This window comes from Nakaseomyces bracarensis (genome assembly GCF_045282275.1).
Source record: "Nakaseomyces bracarensis strain CBM3 chromosome Unknown Scaff11_0, whole genome shotgun sequence".
NCBI lineage: Eukaryota > Fungi > Ascomycota > Saccharomycetes > Saccharomycetales > Saccharomycetaceae > Nakaseomyces > Nakaseomyces bracarensis.
In genome coordinates, this window is record NW_027263957.1 from 3,456 (window position 1) to 26,751 (window position 23,296).

Consider the following 23,296-nt stretch of genomic DNA (forward strand, 5'->3'; position numbering starts at 1 on the left):
CCAGCATTTTTTTTATGTTCATTTTGAGCTCATTGCAATAAGAAGTACGATGAACTTAGCCTATTAAGTTATGTTTTTATTCTTCGACTCCATAATAAATTTATCCTCTGAAATGTTGTAATCTAAAATTATATAAAGGCAACAACATAGGAAACAATATAGAAACAACTTCTGTTATTTTTTTTTTTCTTTCCAGCTGTCACTTTGATTTCTCAAAATATCACAACAAATCAAAAGCAAAAGAGAAAATGGTTAACTATTTGATAACTTTACTTCTGATCGGCCTACTTGGTCTGGCAAAAAGTGATAATGATGACTTAGTGGCTATAGATGTTAATGTCCCCCATTATGTGTGGAATAGCACATTTATTTCAGATAATTCTAACTCTAAGACGCTAACAATTGAGAATAATGTAGAAACGGTGGATATTATTGGTGCAGTTCAACGTTCTTTTTTTTTTATCAAGTCTACGGAACGTACTGAGAAATTGGATATAACATTCCACGGTCTAGGAGGCTCTGACGACTTTGGATTAACAAGCTATTTCTTAGTCGATAACTCTCTTTCTACGGGTCCGCTACAATTGATCATGACTGGTGGAGTATTTAATGTTAAGAGTAACGGTTATTTCAGCGCTGTTTACGGTACGGAAGGGACAGAGAGCACTGCATACTTTGGCTATAACAGGTATCTTTGTTATAATAGTTCGTTCCATAACGTAAAGTATGTTACTTTTCAGGGTGATGTTAGCGGTTACAAATATCTTGGATCTAATTCTAATATTTATTTTGAGGGAGGTTATGAACAATTGGGACACTATGATCCCACTTTAATACCTGAAATAGAGCCAAATGTCAAAAAATGGGTTGATGATTTTGTTCCTGAAACGCAAAACAGTGTCATATGGTTTAACGGACTTATTTCGTCTCCTGTTCAATCTTTTGTTGCCATGAGATTTTTAGAACCCTTCGACAAACCCAATGTCTTTGTTATTAACGATGCAGTCCCTAAACAAGAGAGAGCATATAGACTGTACAACTTTGACAGTGTACAAAATAGTTACATGGCTTTTCCATCCGAAATAAAATCTTTTAATTATTCACCCTCTGATTCAATTACTGCTGGTAATATGGGAATATTGACAGTCTCAACAGCTAATGGTGACTTCAACTTTACCATTAATAATAAGAACAATCCAGACTTATATTCAAACCAAAATTTCCTATCAGAATCTTTCATAGTTGATAGAAATGGGACTGATACAAAGGTGTATGGTATTAGATTTCAAAATGTTACTGATATTTACTCCCAGCCTCCTGAGATCACCACCACAGTCAGCAACGGCAGCAGTTCCGAGACAGATGTGATCTCGTTCTTCCCAACCGTGGGTGCTGACGGCAAGACCCACACCGGTTCCACCACCTACACCTTGGTCGACAACAACACCTACTCCCAGCCTCCTGAGATCACCACCACAGTCAGCAACGGCAGCAGTTCCGAGACAGATGTGATCTCGTTCTTCCCAACCGTGGGTGCTGACGGCAAGACCCACACCGGTTCCACCACCTACACCTTGGTCGACAACAACACCTACTCCCAGCCTCCTGAGATCACCACCACAGTCAGCAACGGCAGCAGTTCCGAGACAGATGTGATCTCGTTCTTCCCAACCGTGGGTGCTGACGGCAAGACCCACACCGGTTCCACCACCTACACCTTGGTCGACAACAACACCTACTCCCAGCCTCCTGAGATCACCACCACAGTCAGCAACGGCAGCAGTTCCGAGACAGATGTGATCTCGTTCTTCCCAACCGTGGGTGCTGACGGCAAGACCCACACCGGTTCCACCACCTACACCTTGGTCGACAACAACACCTACTCCCAGCCTCCTGAGATCACCACCACAGTCAGCAACGGCAGCAGTTCCGAGACAGATGTGATCTCGTTCTTCCCAACCGTGGGTGCTGACGGCAAGACCCACACCGGTTCCACCACCTACACCTTGGTCGACAACAACACCTACTCCCAGCCTCCTGAGATCACCACCACAGTCAGCAACGGCAGCAGTTCCGAGACAGATGTGATCTCGTTCTTCCCAACCGTGGGTGCTGACGGCAAGACCCACACCGGTTCCACCACCTACACCTTGGTCGACAACAACACCTACTCCCAGCCTCCTGAGATCACCACCACAGTCAGCAACGGCAGCAGTTCCGAGACAGATGTGATCTCGTTCTTCCCAACCGTGGGTGCTGACGGCAAGACCCACACCGGTTCCACCACCTACACCTTGGTCGACAACAACACCTACTCCCAGCCTCCTGAGATCACCACCACAGTCAGCAACGGCAGCAGTTCCGAGACAGATGTGATCTCGTTCTTCCCAACCGTGGGTGCTGACGGCAAGACCCACACCGGTTCCACCACCTACACCTTGGTCGACAACAACACCTACTCCCAGCCTCCTGAGATCACCACCACAGTCAGCAACGGCAGCAGTTCCGAGACAGATGTGATCTCGTTCTTCCCAACCGTGGGTGCTGACGGCAAGACCCACACCGGTTCCACCACCTACACCTTGGTCGACAACAACACCTACTCCCAGCCTCCTGAGATCACCACCACAGTCAGCAACGGCAGCAGTTCCGAGACAGATGTGATCTCGTTCTTCCCAACCGTGGGTGCTGACGGCAAGACCCACACCGGTTCCACAACCTACGTTTTTAGTACGGTAGGGAATATATTGTCCGAAGCTAGTGCAGCTTCTAATGGTAAACCAGTTACTGGTTCCAACTCTGGTTCCAACGCTGCATCCGACGCTGGTTCCAACACTAGTTCTAACACTATATCAAACTCTGGTTTCGATGCAGGTTCCAACGCTGCATCTAACGCTGGTTCTAACACTGCATCCAACGCTGGTTTCAACACTGGGTCAAACTCTAGTTCTAATACTGACAAAAACTCTGGTACTAATACAGGAACGAACTCTGGTTCTAACACTGGTATATCAGATATCAGATCTGCTTACGGTGTTCAAGGTAGTCGATTGAGTGGCTCTGCGACGCTCTTATCATTCTCCACTCATCAGACCGTGAACACCATCCAATATTATGCAAATGGTTCAATCATCATGAACAAAGTATGGGTAGCAGTAATGATGTTATTATTATCATTTATTTGAGATATTTCGAATATTTTGTTGTAAAGGAATAAATGTGCATTTGTTATGCCTATGGATTTTCTTTTTGTTAAGAACTTCCTTTCTATGTTATTGTTGCTCGTTCGTTCGGTTGCAATTGTTTCTATATTTCGATTGTCTCAACTTTTTTTGTATATAATACATGTATATATAGATATATAAATATAGTCATAAAATTTTTAATGTTTTTATTTATTAAGAACAGTTTTCAACTGATCGTATCCATGCGAATTTCTTCTGTAATGAGTTAGTAAAAGACCATTAATTACCTTGAATGAAGTAAAGTTATTCGCACCACAACCAGATGATTTATCATTTTTGAAGTTTGATGATATATCGGCATAATTATGCCTATTTCCTTTGGAGAAGTAAAAACGGAAATTATTGGCTTGACAACATTGTTATTAACAATATAACTTAAAGTAGACAGATCGCTTAAATCGAGTTTTCATATCACCTAATCAGAATATTCGTCTCGGAAGAAACCTATCATCCTGCTTCATCTCAAAAGATTAATACTTTAACACTAAGAAATATAAATATATACAATATATTGCGATTGATATAATTAATACAACAAATTTTACAACCGCATAATGATAAAATGTACCTAAGTCTGCCTTTAGCTAAACCCCAATGCAGTAATTTGCATCAATACAGTGCTGTTTATCGCATGGTCATTTAATTGGTCTTGTAACAAGAACCCACCTAGAGTACCGGTCGCAACCGCAAATCCACCCTTAGGACCCTTCCACACCCCCTCCACATCTTCAAAAACATCACCGTTAAATTCTTCAATATTTGTTGCCCCAGTTCAGTATCTAACATCCACACGCTGTCATACAAACATCCCCTCCAATCTGGCCCCAAACCCCCCGTCCCCCACTTGTTAAGGTCGATATATTATTTGGATATTCACACTCTTTCGGTTGCGGCCATATCCACAAGAAAGCACCGTTTCCCGTCCGATCAACTGTAGTTAAGCTTGTGAGAGCCTGACCGAGTAGTGTAGTGGGTGACCATACGCGAAACTCAGGTGCTGCAATCTTTTTTTTTTAAAAATTTTTGAGAGCATAGGTTAAGTAGAGGGAGCAGTGAAAAAATCTAGATACTCTAGCCGTTGGTCGCGTGAGTGTTACGTGTGCTGTGATTAAATGAGCTCGACATCTGCCTAACGTCAAGTGGAATATATCACATGACTCTGATGGGTCACCAAATTTTTAGATTTCGCCATGGAGATTTCTAAAAATAAAATAATATTGAACTAATGCACCAACTACTGAAGTAAGTATCACTGGCATCGGAACTGACGAAGACAGCGTTACCTTTAGTCTTCTTCAGGTATGGCAAAATTAAGCTAACCAAAGAGTCATTACTGAAGAAATTGATATTGAACTTATTCTTCCAGCCGTTGACATCAATTTTGTTGACGTTTTGCACTGGCTCTAAGACACCAGCGTTGAAATTGAAGTTGAAATTTTTAGAAGCAGGTTAATTTTTATAAAAGAATTATAAATTTTAAAACGTCAAAATTATTAAACTGTAAATATATATATTAAACGAACGGATTGCATGCAATTTTTAAAGTCTTAATACTGGGAAAGAAGTATCATATTATTCGATACAAATACTATGTATTTTGTTTGATGAAATCGTTCTTAATTCAACAGAGTAGATCAAAAATAACTAAAATAATAATAAGGTAACTAAAGAAAACAGGTAAAAGTGTAATGGTACTGTGTAAACTGAAATGGCTGCGTTGTGTAATTGTTGAGAACCAATATTTGGCGAAATAATGCTTTGAGACGTTGGGTGTGATCCATATGTGACAGATGAAACAGAGATGAGAGCAGTAGAGGCTGGGGTTGTTGGAACAATTTTAGTAGGCGTTGTTGGGGTACCGTTAGCATTCTTAGTTATAACATCGGATACAACAGCTGTTAATTCTTGTCCGTTCGTTGGTTTAACAGTTAAGTGGTCACTGAAGTTGTTAATAGCAGTACCTGAGGAGCTTGGAATATTAGCAGGTAGGACTGATTTCACACTGTTAGTAGAGGAAGTAGTTGACAGTCTTGTGGAAGATTGCTGCGCTGATGATAAAGACACTGAATTAGCACCTGCTAACGTCTTGTATAGTTTAGTCCATGTAGATGTGGCAATATGGCCATCACTGTCTGTATATAGAGATACTATTACTTCTTTGTGAATAGTCTCACCGTCAGACACATATCCAGTATCTTCAATAGTTGAAGCAGGTAATTCGGTTACAGCAGTAATGATGATATTATCAGCAGTGTTCGTGGTAGTGACGTGCTGGGCAACCTCAGTATCAATACTACCGTCGGAGTGGATCATACTGGTAGTGTAGTTGTCCTTACCTCTGTCAATGGCGTTGCTACTGGAGGCAGGGTTGCCACCATTGTTGTCACCATCGTTACTACAACCAATATGAAACGTGCTGGTAAGCCAGTTGTGTTTACCAGCACTATCAATTGTAGTAACAAAGTGAACAGAGTCCGTCTCAACACTGCCGTCGGTGTGTGTCACAACGGTGGTGTAGTCGCTGGTCTGTTCGCCTGCACTTGTGATCTTGGAGGTCACTGGAACAACAGTTGGCTTACCCTCGCTGTCAGTAGTGTTCACGAAGTGCACAGAGTCAGTCTCAACACTGCCGTCGGTGTGTGTCACAACGGTGGTGTAGTCGCTGTAGTGCTCGCCTGGCCCTTCGATCTTGGACGTGATTGGAACAACAGTAGATATGCCGTTGCTGTCGGTGGTGTTCACGTAGTGCACAGAGTCAGTCTCAACACTGCCGTCGGTGTGTGTCACAACGGTGGTGTAGTCGCTGTAGTGCTCGCCTGGCCCTTCGATCTTGGACGTGATTGGAACAACAGTAGATATGCCGTTGCTGTCGGTGGTGTTCACGTAGTGCACAGAGTCAGTCTCAACACTGCCGTCGGTGTGTGTCACAACGGTGGTGTAGTCGCTGTAGTGCTCGCCTGGCCCTTCGATCTTGGACGTGATTGGAACAACAGTAGATATGCCGTTGCTGTCGGTGGTGTTCACGTAGTGCACAGAGTCAGTCTCAACACTGCCGTCGGTGTGTGTCACAACGGTGGTGTAGTCGCTGTAGTGCTCGCCTGGCCCTTCGATCTTGGACGTGATTGGAACAACAGTAGATATGCCGTTGCTGTCGGTGGTGTTCACGTAGTGCACAGAGTCAGTCTCAACACTGCCGTCGGTGTGTGTCACAACGGTGGTGTAGTCGCTGTAGTGCTCGCCTGGCCCTTCGATCTTGGACGTGATTGGAACAACAGTAGATATGCCGTTGCTGTCGGTGGTGTTCACGTAGTGCACAGAGTCAGTCTCAACACTGCCGTCGGTGTGTGTCACAACGGTGGTGTAGTCGCTGTAGTGCTCGCCTGGCCCTTCGATCTTGGACGTGATTGGAACAACAGTAGATATGCCGTTGCTGTCGGTGGTGTTCACGTAGTGCACAGAGTCAGTCTCAACACTGCCGTCGGTGTGTGTCACAACGGTGGTGTAGTCGCTGTAGTGCTCGCCTGGCCCTTCGATCTTGGACGTGATTGGAACAACAGTAGATATGCCGTTGCTGTCGGTGGTGTTCACGTAGTGCACAGAGTCAGTCTCAACACTGCCGTCGGTGTGTGTCACAACGGTGGTGTAGTCGCTGTAGTGCTCGCCTGGCCCTTCGATCTTGGACGTGATTGGAACAACAGTAGATATGCCGTTGCTGTCGGTGGTGTTCACGTAGTGCACAGAGTCAGTCTCAACACTGCCGTCGGTGTGTGTCACAACGGTGGTGTAGTCGCTGTAGTGCTCGCCTGGCCCTTCGATCTTGGACGTGATTGGAACAACAGTAGATATGCCGTTGCTGTCGGTGGTGTTCACGTAGTGCACAGAGTCAGTCTCAACACTGCCGTCGGTGTGTGTCACAACGGTGGTGTAGTCGCTGTAGTGCTCGCTTGGACCTTCGATCTTGGAAGTGATTGGAACAACAGTAGACTTGCCGTTTCTGTCGGTGGTGTTCACGTAGTGCACAGAGTCCGTCTCAACACTGCCGTCGGAGTGTGTCACAACGGTGGTGTAGTCGCTACTATGACTGTTTATCATTTCTCGGTAGTGCTCAGCCGTCGTATAAGTAATATATTCACTGTGTGGATACCAATAATCTATGGTAAAATAATACGATAGAACATCCCTCTCGATATATCCTTCCTCATAGTCGGTTGTTGCTGAGGTTGTGAAAGCTGGAGAAACAACATAATCTGTGTAGCCAGCCCAATCAACAAGTCCACCTTTATATGTTGTTCTTGTATTGAAAATATTCAACATATACACAGTCATGTTGTTCGACCAGGGAATTGTAAGAATCACAATTAGAGTGGGGTCATGAGTAGTATATACAATATTACTGTCGGTAATGATTTTCCCGCTCTTATCTGTGGTGATAAAGTAAGATACCACATCCTTCTCTACATAAAACTCTTTGTTGTTGGCTGAGGACCAAGTCGACACAGCTGGTGGACTGTACACGCTACTGTTACTGGTTGTGTATTCGTCTCCATTTTCTTTATTCGTGAGCCAATAGCTGATTACTTCATATTCTGTCACGTTATTGCCATGATCAATCATTACTGTTGTTGGCGATGGGACTAGGTTATCGATATTCGAACCCATCTCCATTATTTCTTCAGCACCATTATTCCCAAAAATAATATCACTATTATCGTTTTTCTTGTCAGTAAATATTTGGTCACTAGTTAGTGCCGCATCACTTGAAATATTCTGACTTAGTACCAAGGTCAGTTCTACAACCACTAGCAAATTATGGAAACTTATTAAATTCATAAATTATAGAAGCAAAAATAAATATGTTTATAATGTTTTACTTTCGACATACAAATACCAAATATATGGAAAGGAAAAGGATGGAAAAGATCTTGGAAGGAAGAAAGACTTAATTATATAATAAACAAGTGGATAAAAAATCATTAGCTATATTTGCACTTCAGCTAGAAGTACTTGGTACTTCTTATGAAAACAAATGAGTAAGTTTATCTGTCTCAGGTAAGGAAAACTAACTACTAGAAGAAGAAAAAGACATCATAACTGCATCAGGCAATAAAAATTTAGATGGGATGTATTTCAAGTAGAATTCGTATTTTATTTTCAGTCACCAAGGCAATAATTACGACATAGTATAGGTGGAATAATATTTTAGGCTAGTGAAGTTATTTCTTTTATGGATAACCTGCTGGTTAGATTCACACTAGAATAATTTAGGAAAATTTTGATTTCCTAATTTGCACTCTCGGCCTTATTTTTTGTTCATCCTCGGCCTTTTTTTTTCCAGTCAACCGGGAAAATCACAAAAAAGGATTTTCCTAAGCTTCTTTCAAGGGTCCCGCACCAATGAAAAAAGGGAGCTATAGCTCACATGACAAGAGGATTTGCATCAAGGGGCAACCTAAATCACTTACATGAATAGAAGCAAAAACGATGTTAGGTGCATGATTTATTGCACGGTTGATATATTTTATGCACACAAAGCTATCCTTACTTATCTTTTTGCATGTATGGGAATATCTGGAATTCTTATTTAGGGAAGAAAAAGAAAAACTGAATGTGACCTTACATTAGTTGTTTAATTAATCCCCCTTGCTTCCTGCCACGGAGTTATTTAAGTAAAACTTGTAAAAATCCCGCTTAAAGGGAAAAAATTAAGAATGTTACATATTTTTATACCAAAAACACATCAGCTTATGGCAAAGACCTGTATTGGGATAAATATGGCGATTCGATTTTTGTTGTTTTTGGCTATAGACCTAGGACTTTTGTCCAACTTTTATTTGACTGTTCTCCGAATTCCCTTTGACATTTCTTAGAAACAAAGATCATACTTTCTTTTTATTTAAAAGATTCATACAAGCATTATTTAGATATTTTTCTATCTATCATGTGCATCACAAGATAAATAAGCCCACATTTTATATAATCGAATACACTGACCTGAGATCCACATACATTTGAGTAAAACGACTGACTGTATAACTGATTATCTTTGTTTTTAGTAAGCACGGAACATTGTCTACGCAATGCGTTAACAGAAAGAAATGAAGTGATGCGATTAGAAAATCTTGAATAAAGGGACTCGAACTAGCACTTTACTTGAGGAGATGTTTACGTAAATATCGCTCAGGTATATGTGGTGGTGCGAAGCAAACTTGGCACTGTTAAAACTTTACTCATTGTCGTTGGAAATCAAATCGGGTAACTTTAAGCCATGTACCCTATCCCAATATTCGTTATGCAGGTTCCCCCAATGCGATATATTCTACTATACGTAAACAATCACACCACTACCGTCCACAGCTATCTCGCATTTTTCGCAAATTTTCGCAAATTTTTGCAAATTTCGCAAATTTCGTTTTTTATTTTTTTTAAAAAAAAAGAGATTGCAGCACCTGAGTTTCGCGTATGGTCACCCACTACACTACTCGGTCAGGCTCTCACAAGCTTAACTACAGTTGATCGGACGGGAAACGGTGCTTTCTTGTGGATATGGCCGCAACCGAAAGAGTGTGAATATCCAAATAATATGTCGACCTTAACAAGTGGGGGAGGGGGGTTTGCAGCCAGATTGGAGGGGATGATTGTATGATAGCTTGTGGATGTTAAGTGCTGTACTGGTGCAACAAATATCGAAAAATTTAATGGTGATGTTTTTGAAGTTGCGGAGGGGCTGTAGAGGGGTAGTATGGTCGGATATGTAGTTGTCATTGGCACTTTAGGTGTATACCAAAAAAGCCAGTGGCCCAATAATATGCTCATTGGATAAATAGAAATCAATTTACTACCCTTGCATTTCAGCTCCGATGAGTTCTGCTATCATGCAAAAGTTTTCTTTATACGATATTTCCTCCCCCATCATACCCCTGCACCTACAAATCTGTATTTAACTTGTTCTAGGAAACCATTTACAATATTTCATTTCCCTTCTTAGATGCTTCATTACTTTTTAGATATTTAAGTAATAATATCAAACGCAACATAAAAAATAGATTTACACTATGCTTTAAAAGTAAGTTTGGAGTACTATTTATAAAAGGGACATTGATTATTGAAATGTTGTAAATAGTCTATATAACACTCTTTTTGTAATTGACATCGCCTCATTGAGAGTTTGCAATATATGCTCATTATACATGGAGTTACAGTAGCTTTTTTTTTTCAATTTTTCACTACACTCGCTTAATATCAAGGTAAGAGAATAGTTATTATATCGCTTCAAATAAGAGTTAGATTTTTATAGATACAAAGATTGAGTATTAAGTTAATGATATATATAATAATCCGAAGATATACTATCAATAGCAATTTTCTTCTAAAAAGAAATTTTTCCGTTGGATTTTATTTGAAGTTTTTTTTTATTATTATTTTGTGATACTAAATTATTGCATCGAAATATAACTACTTAATTAATGCAATTTCTATAAGCTTTTTATTTTTTTTCTTTTAACCAAAGTTATTTTATTTTTTTAGTTTAGAGATAATATTTACGAAAGTATTCTTATTTCACAGCCTAAGTCCTTTTTGATATATAATCTAATTCATTCATGCTAGGAGATATTTTGATATCGAGTTTTCTTAAAAAAACAAACAATGCTATTGAATGAAAACCTTCTTTAAGGATAATGTTAATTTAGCATTTAGTTACAACACTAAAATTGCGGTATTGATGCCTCTGGCCAGCTATTCCAGAAACGATAAAAACGATGTAAATTCTAGAATACAGGAAGCAAGAAAAGCTATTTGCCAGAACTATAAACAGTTTTTAGTAACTCCCCTAAAAATAAAGTAATGGTTACTACTTAAAAAACTGCTAATTATTTTAGTGGTACTGTTTTTAAGAAGCTATTTATGCTGCCGATATAGGAAACAGGTAAGCGTTAAAAGAATCAAATACTCAAAAAGAAACTTAAAATAACAAGGTAGAATAACACTTCTGGCATTATGTTTTAGAATTGCATATTCATCTGATATGTTTGTATTTGCTTTCAAATAGAAAAACATTTATTATGTCTACATTGTTGTAACTCGATTCATATATAATAACTTTGATATACCTATAGTGATAGGTCTTCTCCAACAAAAACATAGACTGAAATTCCAGTTGTATAAGACCACGTAGCTAAAAAAGCATATGCATAGTAATTGTTCATTTTACATTATACTTGTTATTTAAATTGTATTGTAGTTTCCAGTATAGATGGCAAAGAAAATATTACAGGAACTTGATAGGTAAACTAAAAATTAAACTGATTAACTAAGGCGGTAGTAATGGTTTTGTTATAGTTTACAACAAAAAGGAAAAGGTGAACTGCCCTTTTTTCTCATAATGAAAACGCCTCTTGCCTAGTCTTCAATGGCTGATCTTGTTATTTATAGCATCGATAGTCTCCTCTTACTCAAATTCAAAGCAGCAATAGTACAAGTACTTTTGCCTTCAATGCGATGATAATACCGTTCTAGATCACCATTTGGTGAATGCAGAAAAAATAAAAAAAAGAGTAAGTGGTTCTTTTAATCTAAACGACAGGGAAGTTGATGCCGTACCAATTTTTTCTTTTCTCTTCCATTCAAGAAAATTCTTAACCATATATGCTGATAAGGTGTGATTATCTCAATGCATAAGTCGTTATGATGTAGATTTTCCCCTTCTTAATCCCTGAAGCTAGTTTATTTTAGAAGATCCTAGTAAACAAACTGTATAATTTTTTGAAGAACCTTAACGGAAAGTATGGGGTCCGTTCTATCAATAATTTATACTCTTAAACGTTTCATCGGTAATTAGAACAGAGACAGAAAATTCAAAACGAGAAGAATGAATTGCGTAGTTTGATTAATATTGAGCTTTCAAAAGTATTTTTCTACTGAATTGAGAACGCACTGACTGCATTTCCCTCTAATTAATATACTCAGAAGATTAGGTTCTATCTCTTAGTAAACAAATTGCCGTGACAACAAAATACAACTAAAAAATAAGTTGAATATTATGCAATAATACTCAACACATAAACTTTTAGTTCAGAAATTAATATTTTAAAGAAATTTCTCCTCCTATTGTGTATCTGTGTTCCTTGATTTTGAATAAAATGATTATAGTAAGATAGTGTGGTTAATAAGAATTCCTAATAATCGAATATTTGAAAATGAAGAAGTACTTACTATGAAGGTTATGACCCTTTAAACTATTGTATGGTTGCATGACAGATTACTCTTAGGAAATCATTTCACTAGAAGAAGTTAACCAAATTTATCAATTTTTTAATTAATAGGATAGTGTCTTATGAGTAGAATATTCGTTGCCTTGCAACTTATTTGAAACTGCCTCTAAATAGAGGAAAGAAATACTTTCTCAAAGGCCGAGAATGAACAAAATAAGAAACAAGAAGGGTATAATAGCTTGTAATGATTCATTGAAAATAAGGTACAGACAGAATTCTTTGTTCTTTTTGATTTTTTGTTTTTTATTATACTCCATTTTCTATAGTACTAGTTTTGTTTTTACTATTGTTTGTTATTCTGATACCTATAATTTGCAGATAGATAGCGTATCTATGTACTTCTCTATAGCAATTATCATTGTTTTCATGTTAAAAAGGCTCAGCTTACAGTGATATACTGGCTCAAATAATATTCCAAAATTGTATTTGGTCAATAGTGCACTATGAAACACACCATCTAACTCAGGAATAAGAGAAAAAAGTTATGAATTCATAGATACATGATAGATTCTCACTTAAAAATGTTATATTCGCTATTCTCATTTCGTCAAATTTTTTGATTATGAAAGAAGCAATAAAACAAAAAACAACAACGACATTTGACTTTATGCTAGTCTTCACTGTTATTTTTGGCTTGTTCTTGATTACATATGCAACTCAATTAGAAGGTTCCAACATATTTCGATCAGGATTCCAGGCTTAACGGCGAAAGTTTATTCATATGAATTTTAAGACCAAATCAGTCCTACAGTTATATGGATGGAAGATATAGATCCCACCAGTTAATTTTATGTATATATGTAAATATTTACAGAATATAATATATATTATCTTGGTTCCAGATATCGTTATAACCTTCCTAATGCCTTGTGTTGTTGACGGAAATATTATCAGATGGTGCTCTAATGAAGACAGTACATTAATTACATACAAAGAATTAAAAAATAGATCATCTTTTCATAGAAAAGGAGGGGATGTATCTGCATCTGTTTTAAAGCGTTTCGTTATGTCTTGTGTTATTATTAAGAGAACGGCAATATCGAAAGATGTTTAATAATTCCAAAACCAGAAATACAGTTATCAAAATACAAGTGTACTAATATTTAGTTAAGTAATATGATTTATATATTCATAACACCATATTACTTCCTTATGGGTATACTGAAAGTTCTTAAGCTGGCCTTTTAGTCTTATTTGGACCAGCATATGAATGTAAATAGTGGGACATTATCACTTCTCTTTTGATTGAATGGCGTTGAAAACTGAAGCAAACCCAAACTGTGTCGTGTTATGTTTAATAGGAATACTCTTTTTGGTTAATTTTGCTTTAATCCAGACATAGTATTTCCAAATCAAATAGACCATATTCTATATTGTATAATCGTCCAACATGATAAAAGGTTTAACGCTCTCATTCGACGCTGATGTGATTAGACCACAGGAGTACCTGATGGAGAAGAAGAGTGTCTGTGTCTTTGTTGGTGCGATGGCACGGGGTCATGACTCATTTGCTGATGAGTATGTAGACGACAAAATAGCCATATCCAACTACCCGCTCTCCGCCTCCGTCGCCTGCTCCAAGTTCTGTCATGGCGCAGAGGACGCTTGGGCCATTATATAATTTACAAACCCACACCGAGCACTCGCAAAATTAAACTGCTGCGCGAATATGTCCCAAATATTCTGATCAGTTTCGGGAGAATTCCAAACTTCAGAGAGAATAGTTGATAGAGTATTTTGTTTCAGACCAGTTCCTAATTGTGAGTAATAAGCTCTGAAGGCTATAAAAGCGTTAATTGGTTTTTTAATGTTAGATTTTGTATAATTATTGTTTTTATTATTTTCTGTATTTTGGAAATGATATGCTAGAAATTTGTCGATTTCCCATGATAGTTCAATATCTATTATATTTAATTCCGGATTTTCTGACAGCTTCTTTCTTTCCTCTCTTATTCTATCAAGCAAGATTTTGGGAGGAGGAGGGATTTGGAATTTGTTAGGTGTTGTGAGCAATAGATTCAATCCGATGTTCATCCTCATCCCTTTGCGAAAAAGATGAGCTTTGGTTGATTCACTATTTGGATTCCTAGATTTTTTGGAGGGAGAAACTTTGAATTTAGCAGTAATATATTTCTTCTTTTTAGAGTCCTTAGAATTTAGTGTCATTTTTATATAGCTATCCCTAATACGTCGCAAAGACTACAACAAATAGTGTACTTGTACAAATAACGTAATATAGTTTTTCTATCTAGCTATATATACTGTCAGAATACAATCTCACCTATGATTTGAGGATATAAGCAGTGGTTATAATGAATTCGTTTTCCAAATTAGGTAATTTCATGTTCAACTTGAAACAATACCCTTTGATATACCTCAAACTTGAGATATAAATAGGTCCCATTACATTATTTTTAACCACATTACTCTGGTCCTTATTAAATCATCAAAAAGATGAGTATAAAAAAGATTACCATACCTGATCTACTGAACCCAAGTAATCAAGAGAATTTAAAGGAAAAATTGGAAGAGATTAATAAACAACTTATATCATTGTGTTCCAGTTTACCCAAAAGAAACTGTGTCCCGGCGCCGTCGTCCGATATCCTGAGGTCCCTATCGAGAACCAAATTAGACTCACAAGAGATACGGTTGATCAAGACGACCTATCGACTGTCTACGCTTCTGTCAAAGCTACAGGAGAAAGACGTTGTCTTCAATGTCGTCACCAAAGACCATCTACTGAGAAATGGCGCCCCCAATCCGTATGCCCAACCTTACCGAGGCCACCGCTTCACAAAGGAAAACGTCCACACACTCGAAGCCTGGTACTCCAACCATATCGACAAACCATACCTCGACCCAAAGAGCCTCCATTCCCTCGCACAGAAAACAAACCTCTCAACTGTGCAGATCAAGAACTGGGTATCAAACAGAAGGAGAAAGCAAACTTCCCCATCCCCCCTAACCAAAATATAATAATTTTTAAATCAAACATAAAGGCGCAACAATTAAAAACATTAATATCGCTCTTAAAACTATATCATCGAAGCTTTTGTACTAGTGTTACAGCCATATAGACCTTTTTTCTAGCATTGTACTTTTCGTGCTAGAGTTATTTTGTATTGGTATTCTTAAAACTTATTCTTGATTTATATACTGAATAATAAGCTACGTTGTGATATTTTAAATACCATATGTATTTAAACAGGGACAATTTTTTTTCTTAGAATTATAACAACAAGTGAGCTGTGAATATCATCCAAAAAAAATTCTTTGTTCAAATAATTGTTTGTTCTTAATTGCGGCATTTGTTTTAGTTTTTATCAGAAGCATATCAAAATGAATAAACCTTCTTTTTGGATATGATTGGACTTTATTTCGATATAGGAAAATGAAGTCCAATCAATACTTATAAGAATTGTATCGAATTTTTATATTTTGTACGGGAAATATCCTCAATTTATCATTCGGCGAGGAAGTACTTTGAACGAAAAAACATATACATATATTATATAGTTTAGTTTACCATTAATGATGGGTGTATATATGTATTAATATCATTATCTTCAAAAATCTCCGAGTTTTTCTTTGATTCGTGGTTTAACCTTGCTAATGTTTCTTCAAGGTCTTGGATAGTGGTAGAAGACCCACCACATGCGATCATTACAACAATGTCATCAGCAGTAAGTTTTTGTTCAAGTGCATTTTCAAGAATATCGGTATTATATGCTAGATGTAATGAAGCACCACATGCTGGTTCTATGACCATATTGAAATCCTGTGTGTACCTTAAACAAGTCTTTATAACGTCGATATCATCTAGGACCACCGATTTCGTACCGTATTTTTTAGCGTAGTTGAAAGCCTCCTTGGAGATATTTGCAGTTCCTAGAGATGTTGCAATGCTTGTTATTTTTTTGAAACTAACAACTCTATCGAGCATTAATGAAGTGTTAAACACATGACACCCTCTTGTTTCTACACCAACTAGTGGTATTTTATCAGCAAGGTTATATTTCTCTAATCCTTGGATGATACCGTTATATAATCCACCACCTCCAACACTACACACTATACCCTTAATCTTATTCAATGGTATCTGGTTTTTGGTAAAATCTTCGACTATTTCGTCGACCATTGAAGCATGGCCCTCCCAAATTTCTGGATTGTCAAAGGGATGCACGTATATAGGCTCCACATTTTGTCCCAAAGTTTCTAGTTGGTTTAGTATATTGGTTTTCAAGTAGTTGTCAGCCTCCTTCCAATGATTCCCACTGACTATCACATTCGCACCAGTGGCTCTTATCTTGTCCGCCATTCTTTGTTTCGTAGCAACAGGTATCACCACTGTGCAAGGAAGGTTTAGTTGTTTAGATGCGGTAGCTGCTGCTAGCCCCGCGTTACCACCAGAGCTGGCAAACACCATTGGCTTCTTCCCACCTTTACCGTTAAGGATTCTCTGCGATTGCTTCATGATCAAGTTACCGATACCACGGCTCTTGAAACTGCCACCAGGTTGGAAGCATTCATGCTTCAAGTACATCTGAGGCAGCGATGGGAATACCTGGCGTATTAGCGGAGTTCTATTATAGATCGACATATTTAATTAGTTGATTTTTTTTTGTTTACAGTTTTATTATGTTTGTTGTGAGTAGAAAGAAACAATAAGGTTAGACATTAGAAGAGTGTAAGCTAAAAAAAAACAAGTGCTTTATATATACTATTAGGTAATACCTCATCGCGGTTTCTTCATCCATCGCGGATATACATCTCCCCTTACCCTTTGTAGTAGATACTAAAACCTCCAATTTATCTGTATTAGTAGTATGTAGCGCATTGCACTAAATACAAACCCTCAATTCTTTGACACATTATCCAGAGCACTTGCGCTATAGGCAATAGACTGTCCTCTCTGTGGTACAGATTACCATTGCTCTCAACCCCAAGGCCCACAAGCACTCTATCTCTTCGTGGAGATGCATCTCCGCACACATTCCAAAGATTGGTGGAGATGTAATTCCACATCTTTATCAGCAGGAGATGCATCTCCGCCTTTCTATGTTTTTGTTTGTTTTCGCTAAGGGGACAATGCCGTAATAGATTGGTGGGGGGTGGAGGGGAAGTGTCAATGGGTAAGGAAGACGCTGCCCGGATCATCTCTCCACTCCCTGGACGTTGTAAATTTGTTTCTTAATTAGGGCATTGTTTTTTTTACGTTTAATAATTAGGGCATTATTAGGGCATCTTCATGGGTTTGTTTTTTTTTGTTTTGGGTCGCGTGTTCGATTCTTATAGGAGGTGCGATTTACGGTTTCCCGCCTGGCCCATTGTTCTCTCAAAACTTTTAACCGGGTAAATTTAGCTTTTCCCGAGGAAATTTTTTACTGTATTCAATAAAAGGAAAACAATAAACAGAAAGCTGATAAAGTAGGTCTATTGACTATTGTAGTTCTAGCAAGATTCTTTTTAGTACTTATTTTATTTACTTAATTCCTTTGAATTACAGTAGTAGAAGATAAGTAAAGTTAAAAAAATATAAAGAAGATACTAAGGAAACTGCCAAATTTTTTGAAGTTGTTTATTTCTTCGTTCTTTGTAAATGGCTTCGCTGGAGGATATTACAGAACGGTTACTTCTCAGGTCTACAGAGGCTATAGAGCAGCTCGATGATTGGATTGCGCAACAGGATAGGTCTAAATATGGTCTGGGTGATGTGGATGAGCTGGATGCGAAGTATAACGAATTCATGGATCAATTGAACTCTTTGTTCATAAGGTCGCAGTATATCAAGGACAAGATCAAACACGAGCGTAATCAGAAGAGGAACAGTGTTGTTGCGAAGAAAAATTGCCTGGATAATCTGTTGTTGGAGTTCAAGGATATAACTTTGAGTCTCAATGAAATTGCGGAGAAGCAAAAGGACATATTCGGAGATGACTTACAGGAGTACAAGTCACCCCAATCGACCTCAACGAAGAGCAGTATGGATTCATTCGAGCCGAAGCCACTGAAAATTATAAAGAGGACTAGTGTTGTTCCTGAAATAGCAACGATTCAAAGTCCTCCAAAAAAAAAAATAATATCATTCCATCCTATACAGGATAACATGTCTGTTACCGACTATACTTCAATGCCTAGTTCACCTATGAAGAGGACAAGGGCGACATTTTCGTCACCAAAGAAATCATTACACCCAGCTAAATCGTTTGATACTGGATTAGGTCATAGCAGACCAAAATCTAAAGACGTATCTGATTTTGATAGATTCTTTAAAGATAGACAACGGCTTTCCTTGACATTCGGTAATAATAGCATAAATGATGGTGAAGATAATGAAAGTGACTGTTACTCAGATGAAGAGACTGTAATATTTAGTAGTAATGTACCTATTGCTGAAAATGAAGAGAAAGATGGTGCACAACAACTTAGACGATGCAACTCTCATGAAAGTGTTTTATCAGTTAACCATCGTTATATGCCAACTAATAATATTAGTAAGAAGAGGTTTTATCCACTTGAAACAATATCTCAAAATAGCAGCAGCAGAAATTTCACTTCACCCTCTATTCAAAGTGTGCAAGTTCGAGGAACATCAACCTTCAGCCGTTTCACAAAACCGGATTTGTATCCCACTACCGGAAGCAAACCATCAACTTCGTCGAAAGAGTTATTGAGCTCTGTCATGGCAACGACAAATACCTCGACGGACAGAAGCAATAAACTGACGTTTTTCGACAAATTTAGTAACATGTTTGGCTTTTCCGCTACTAATCCAGATTCAAAACGGTCCGCAAACTCAAATTTACCTAAACGGATTCCATCGCAAAACTTCGTCTCGGTAGAAGACATAAATGAAGCCCTCAATACCAACATTCTTGCCTAGCTAAAAAACCATTATTCCGTTGCTTTTTATCATTAATTTCTCAGATAATGAGAGTTGTATTATTATTTACTATCCTTACTAGTTTAACGCTGTTCTATGATCATAAATACATTTATTTAATAATTAATTCATTATTTGTTACAAAAAAACATAATACTATTGCACTAAAATTATGATTCGAAACTATCTCTCTGTATGTTAAGTAAACGACTTGAAGATTGAATATTGGACTTCCTCATTGTATGATTCTTTTTTGGTGCAACTAACTTACGACTTTTTCCTAAGTATGTAATAGATGCTTTGGAGCCACCGACTGCCTTGTAAGATTTGGAAATTTTGACAGTCTTATTTCCTTCTTTGAATTTATCATTAATGTCAAACTTTGACCCGAAGGACTGTATAATTGACGGACGCTTATACGATTCAAACTCATCAATAATATCCTCGTCAAGATTTTGTATCTTTCTGGAACTTGACAATTTAGTACAAAAGGATAGACTACTGTTTCTTTTCAACTCATTGATATCAGATATACTTGCATGCTGAACCTGAGCAATCTTGCGATCCAACTGGAATTCCTGTGAACTTTCATCGACCCTTAAGAATGACAAACTTTTTTGAACAAACTCTTCCGATATTTTAATTTTCGATTTTTTAGTAGTTGCATCTTCCTTATTATTAGCTTCTAATGATATTTCATCTTGAGTCATAGGTGATGGATCATTGTTTTCTTCGAGAGCAAACTCAAGTGGAATTTGCTTGGCTTCGTTAATATCAATAACCATACTTTCAAAAAAAGCTTTTGATTTTGGGTTCTTCATCAGTTTATCGTCATCTCCAAATTCGAGCATCCTTTGTCTCATGAGCTCTTTACGCCTTTTCCTGAATTCTCTGAGTTCAGCATCTTCCTCGTCACTTAGCTCTAGCTCTAATTCACTACGGCCACGTTTTCTGAAACCACCATTTTTTATGTCATACAAAATCTTATTAACAAGTTTCAAATCCATTTCTTTATTTTCCTCCATAATTTTCTTTCTTAATGAATCTAAATTGTCATCAACTTTAGAATAGTCGTCAATCATTTTCTCCACTTCTGAATCGATTTCGTCAGGTTGTTCACCGTCCATACCTCCGATGCCCTTCCATTCATCATCAGATTCCTCAGCCTCATCCTCTAGAAAGTTGTTAATACCTTTCCTTTTTAGATCTGATAGTTTTTTTTGCTCACGTTCTTCTCTTATTCTTTGTTCTTGTAAATGTGCTTTGATAGCTGCAATCCGATCCTTTTCCGAGAGTTCTTTATCCTCTATTTCTTCTTGAACTTCGGTATCGTTGTCAACTAATACTGTTTTATTAGGGACATAAAAGTCCATGTTCATAGGTGGAATAACACTGCCAATTTCCTGAGTATCTAGTGGCTGGGTATCAAGTGCGTTGAAATTGGATGATTCGTTTTCCGATTCAGAGTCAAGGACCTGCATACGTTTGTTTCTAACTTTCTTTGATAGTGAAATTCCCTCTTCCTCATCCTGTTCATTAAGGCTACTTTTGGATCCAATAGTTGAGCTTTTAGCAGCTAATTTGCTTCCATAGGTCACCTCTTCTATATAATCATTTTCAGGAGCCAGCTCTGAAGATGCAATTTCATTATCAGAAGCTGACATATCACTTTCGTCGCCGCTATATTCAAATTCAGACTCTTCTGGAGCAACATCATCATTACCTATCTCTAATTGTTCTCTTCTTTTTTCACGCTCACGTATCTTGAGATTTCTTTCTATTTCTTGTTCCAGTAAATCTTCGACCATTTTCTTTTCCTCTTCTAAATCTTCAAATCTCAAACCTTTGCTCTCCATAAGATCTTTACGATGTTGGACAATTTGTTGCTTACTAGCTTTTTTTAACGTACTAAATAGCAGTCCTAGTGAGTTCTTATCAGCGTTTTTCTTTTTTGCTGGATTATTTTTAGAAAGTCGGACCCTAAGACTTAATAAGGTTGCTTTTGATTTATTTGATAATTTATTTATCACTTCCAGGTCAGAATCATTATCCGAATCTGAAGAAAGTGATATACCCTTTTCAGGATTAATTTCTCGCATTAAATTATTAGCATACGATGGTAATATGGAATTCTTATTCTTAGTTGGTTTTGCAGGTGAAGATGAGAAATTGGATGTATGCTTATCTTCACCTTCACTCACTTGATAATCCGAAGAAGGTGTGACAGACATTCTCTGATCTGTCATGAAGTCATTATTTGGGAGACTACTGGAGTCAATATTCTCTTGGATTTGGTCATTATTTATGTCATCATTAGAATCAGAATCAGAATCAAAATTGGCAAGGAAGCTATCTTTAGTAAAATTGATTTTAACTGGAATTCTTGACTGCTTTACCGGAGCGCGGTATTCCGTTTGAATATTATGTGCTTTTTCTTCTTCTTGTAGCTCTTTCTCTATTGCTCGTATTTTTAGATGGGTCAGATTAGTAGAGTTCTCGTCACTTTGAGTAACTGGAAAGTCAGCATCGATTTGCGTCTTTTGTTGATCTTTTTGTGTAACTTCGTTATTATTTGCAAACAATGGTAATACCGGCATACTGGTGTCAGCGAATGATTGTTTACTTGCACTTCCTATAGCTTGAGTTTCCTTGTTAAAAAGGTCCTCATTAACTTTCTGTGTAGTAAGCTGGGTCGGTTGAGTCTTCTGAACGTCTCTAAATTTTTGAGTATTGTAGTTTATTTGCGTTTGTTGAGTATCCAGGTTATCGCTAATTCTTTGCGTAATAGACTGGGTTTCCTGGGTTTCGTTGTTATCAGTACTACTTTCTTGAATTAAGGTATTAAGTTGGGTCTCTTGTGTTTCATATATGGAGCCATTAATTCTTTGCGTTTCATCATAAGTCGGAGCAGGTAAATATGGTGTAACGGACTGAATATTGCCTATTTTACTTATTGGTTCCTTCTTGTCTTCTACTGTAGAGGGAGTTGATTGGAGCACTTGAGTTGGCTTAAGAGAAGAGCCGAGTGGAAATACTTCCTCATCAACATCATCGTTTTGAGTAGACTGGAATAGAAGTGATTTCCCCGAGGTTTGGAAATCAAACTGTTGACCATCATTGTTATCAATTGTACTAGAAAATAACAAAGACTGCCCTGTTACCATTATCCTTTGGGTTGAATTATTTATAGGTTCTGTTTCATTAATTTGTGTTTCTTGCGTTTCTTCATCTTCTGATCTATCTATGTTCTCATCATATTGCTCAAACTTTCTTCTCCTCAATCTAGATTTATCATATGTTTGAGTAGGAATAACTTTATGCTCCTTCTCCTTCTGTTTAAGCCTGATCATGGGTCTGTTCCGTTTTTCATAGATTACCTGAGTCCGTGCACCGATAATATCATCCTGATCCAGATCTTCACCACCTTCGTAGAAATCGCTAATCAGTTGGGTTGCTGATTGAGTCGGTTGAGTTATATCAGCAACTACTTCACCATCATTTTTGCCTTCTGTGGTTGTATTACTACTATTTTCTTCCTCTGGATTTTCAAGTCTATTCCTAATCTTGAAAAGTTTATCAGAGTTGAAAACAAAACCCTTCTGAGGTACTTTATTCTTCCCAGCTGTATTATCCGGTTTAGTTGTATTATATGTAGGGACACCATAGCTCACTTGCTCTGCATTGTTTATGTCTTCTTCAAATGCCTGAACCTTCTTATAAGTTGTTCTTTTCTGGATTTTAACCTTATCCAGATCTTCAAATAAAGAGTCCATTATCTGATAGTACTGATTATTGTTATAATATCTGGTAGATTGTCTTCACTTTTAACTAGTGGTATATTTAGGCTGTAGCTTCGAGCAATTCCGGTTATTGCTTTTCTGTATCCTTAGTATTGA

At 37.7% G+C, this 23,296-nt stretch overlaps 6 protein-coding genes across 6 annotated transcripts, besides 1 other annotated feature; 3 read left to right on the top strand and 3 right to left on the bottom strand.

Moving 5' to 3' along the window:
- Positions 1-248: 248 nt before the first annotated feature.
- On the top strand, positions 249-3,185 carry RNJ42_03036 (beta strand repeat-containing protein; the record flags this gene model as incomplete). Its single annotated transcript, XM_071053201.1, has 1 exon — positions 249-3,185. One exon carries the CDS (start codon positions 249-251, stop codon positions 3,183-3,185), a length of 2,937 nt encoding a protein of 978 aa, XP_070910609.1.
- Positions 3,186-9,510: 6,325 nt separating this feature from the next.
- Positions 9,511-9,888: a sequence feature (Protein overlapping with rRNA (RNJ42_03037, KAL3240945.1) was converted to a misc_feature.).
- Positions 9,889-14,101: 4,213 nt separating this feature from the next.
- On the bottom strand, positions 14,102-14,680 carry HMLALPHA1 (transcriptional co-activator mating type protein alpha; the record flags this gene model as incomplete). Its single annotated transcript, XM_071053202.1, has 1 exon — positions 14,102-14,680. The coding sequence occupies one exon, from the start codon at positions 14,678-14,680 to the stop codon at positions 14,102-14,104; it is 579 nt and encodes a 192-aa protein (XP_070910610.1).
- A 288-nt stretch (positions 14,681-14,968) lies between these two features.
- On the top strand, positions 14,969-15,493 carry HMLALPHA2 (homeodomain mating type protein alpha2; the record flags this gene model as incomplete). The annotated part of the gene is made up of 1 exon (XM_071053203.1): positions 14,969-15,493. The coding sequence occupies one exon, from the start codon at positions 14,969-14,971 to the stop codon at positions 15,491-15,493; it is 525 nt and encodes a 174-aa protein (XP_070910611.1).
- A 541-nt stretch (positions 15,494-16,034) lies between these two features.
- On the bottom strand, positions 16,035-17,117 carry CHA1 (L-serine/L-threonine ammonia-lyase CHA1; the record flags this gene model as incomplete). Its single annotated transcript, XM_071053204.1, has 1 exon — positions 16,035-17,117. The coding sequence occupies one exon, from the start codon at positions 17,115-17,117 to the stop codon at positions 16,035-16,037; it is 1,083 nt and encodes a 360-aa protein (XP_070910612.1).
- A 999-nt stretch (positions 17,118-18,116) lies between these two features.
- VAC17 (Vac17p) lies at positions 18,117-19,400 on the top strand (the record flags this gene model as incomplete). Its single annotated transcript, XM_071053205.1, has 1 exon — positions 18,117-19,400. The coding sequence occupies one exon, from the start codon at positions 18,117-18,119 to the stop codon at positions 19,398-19,400; it is 1,284 nt and encodes a 427-aa protein (XP_070910613.1).
- A 170-nt stretch (positions 19,401-19,570) lies between these two features.
- MRC1 (chromatin-modulating protein MRC1) lies at positions 19,571-23,173 on the bottom strand (the record flags this gene model as incomplete). The annotated part of the gene is made up of 1 exon (XM_071053206.1): positions 19,571-23,173. The coding sequence occupies one exon, from the start codon at positions 23,171-23,173 to the stop codon at positions 19,571-19,573; it is 3,603 nt and encodes a 1,200-aa protein (XP_070910614.1).
- Between the last annotated feature and the right edge of the window lie 123 nt (positions 23,174-23,296).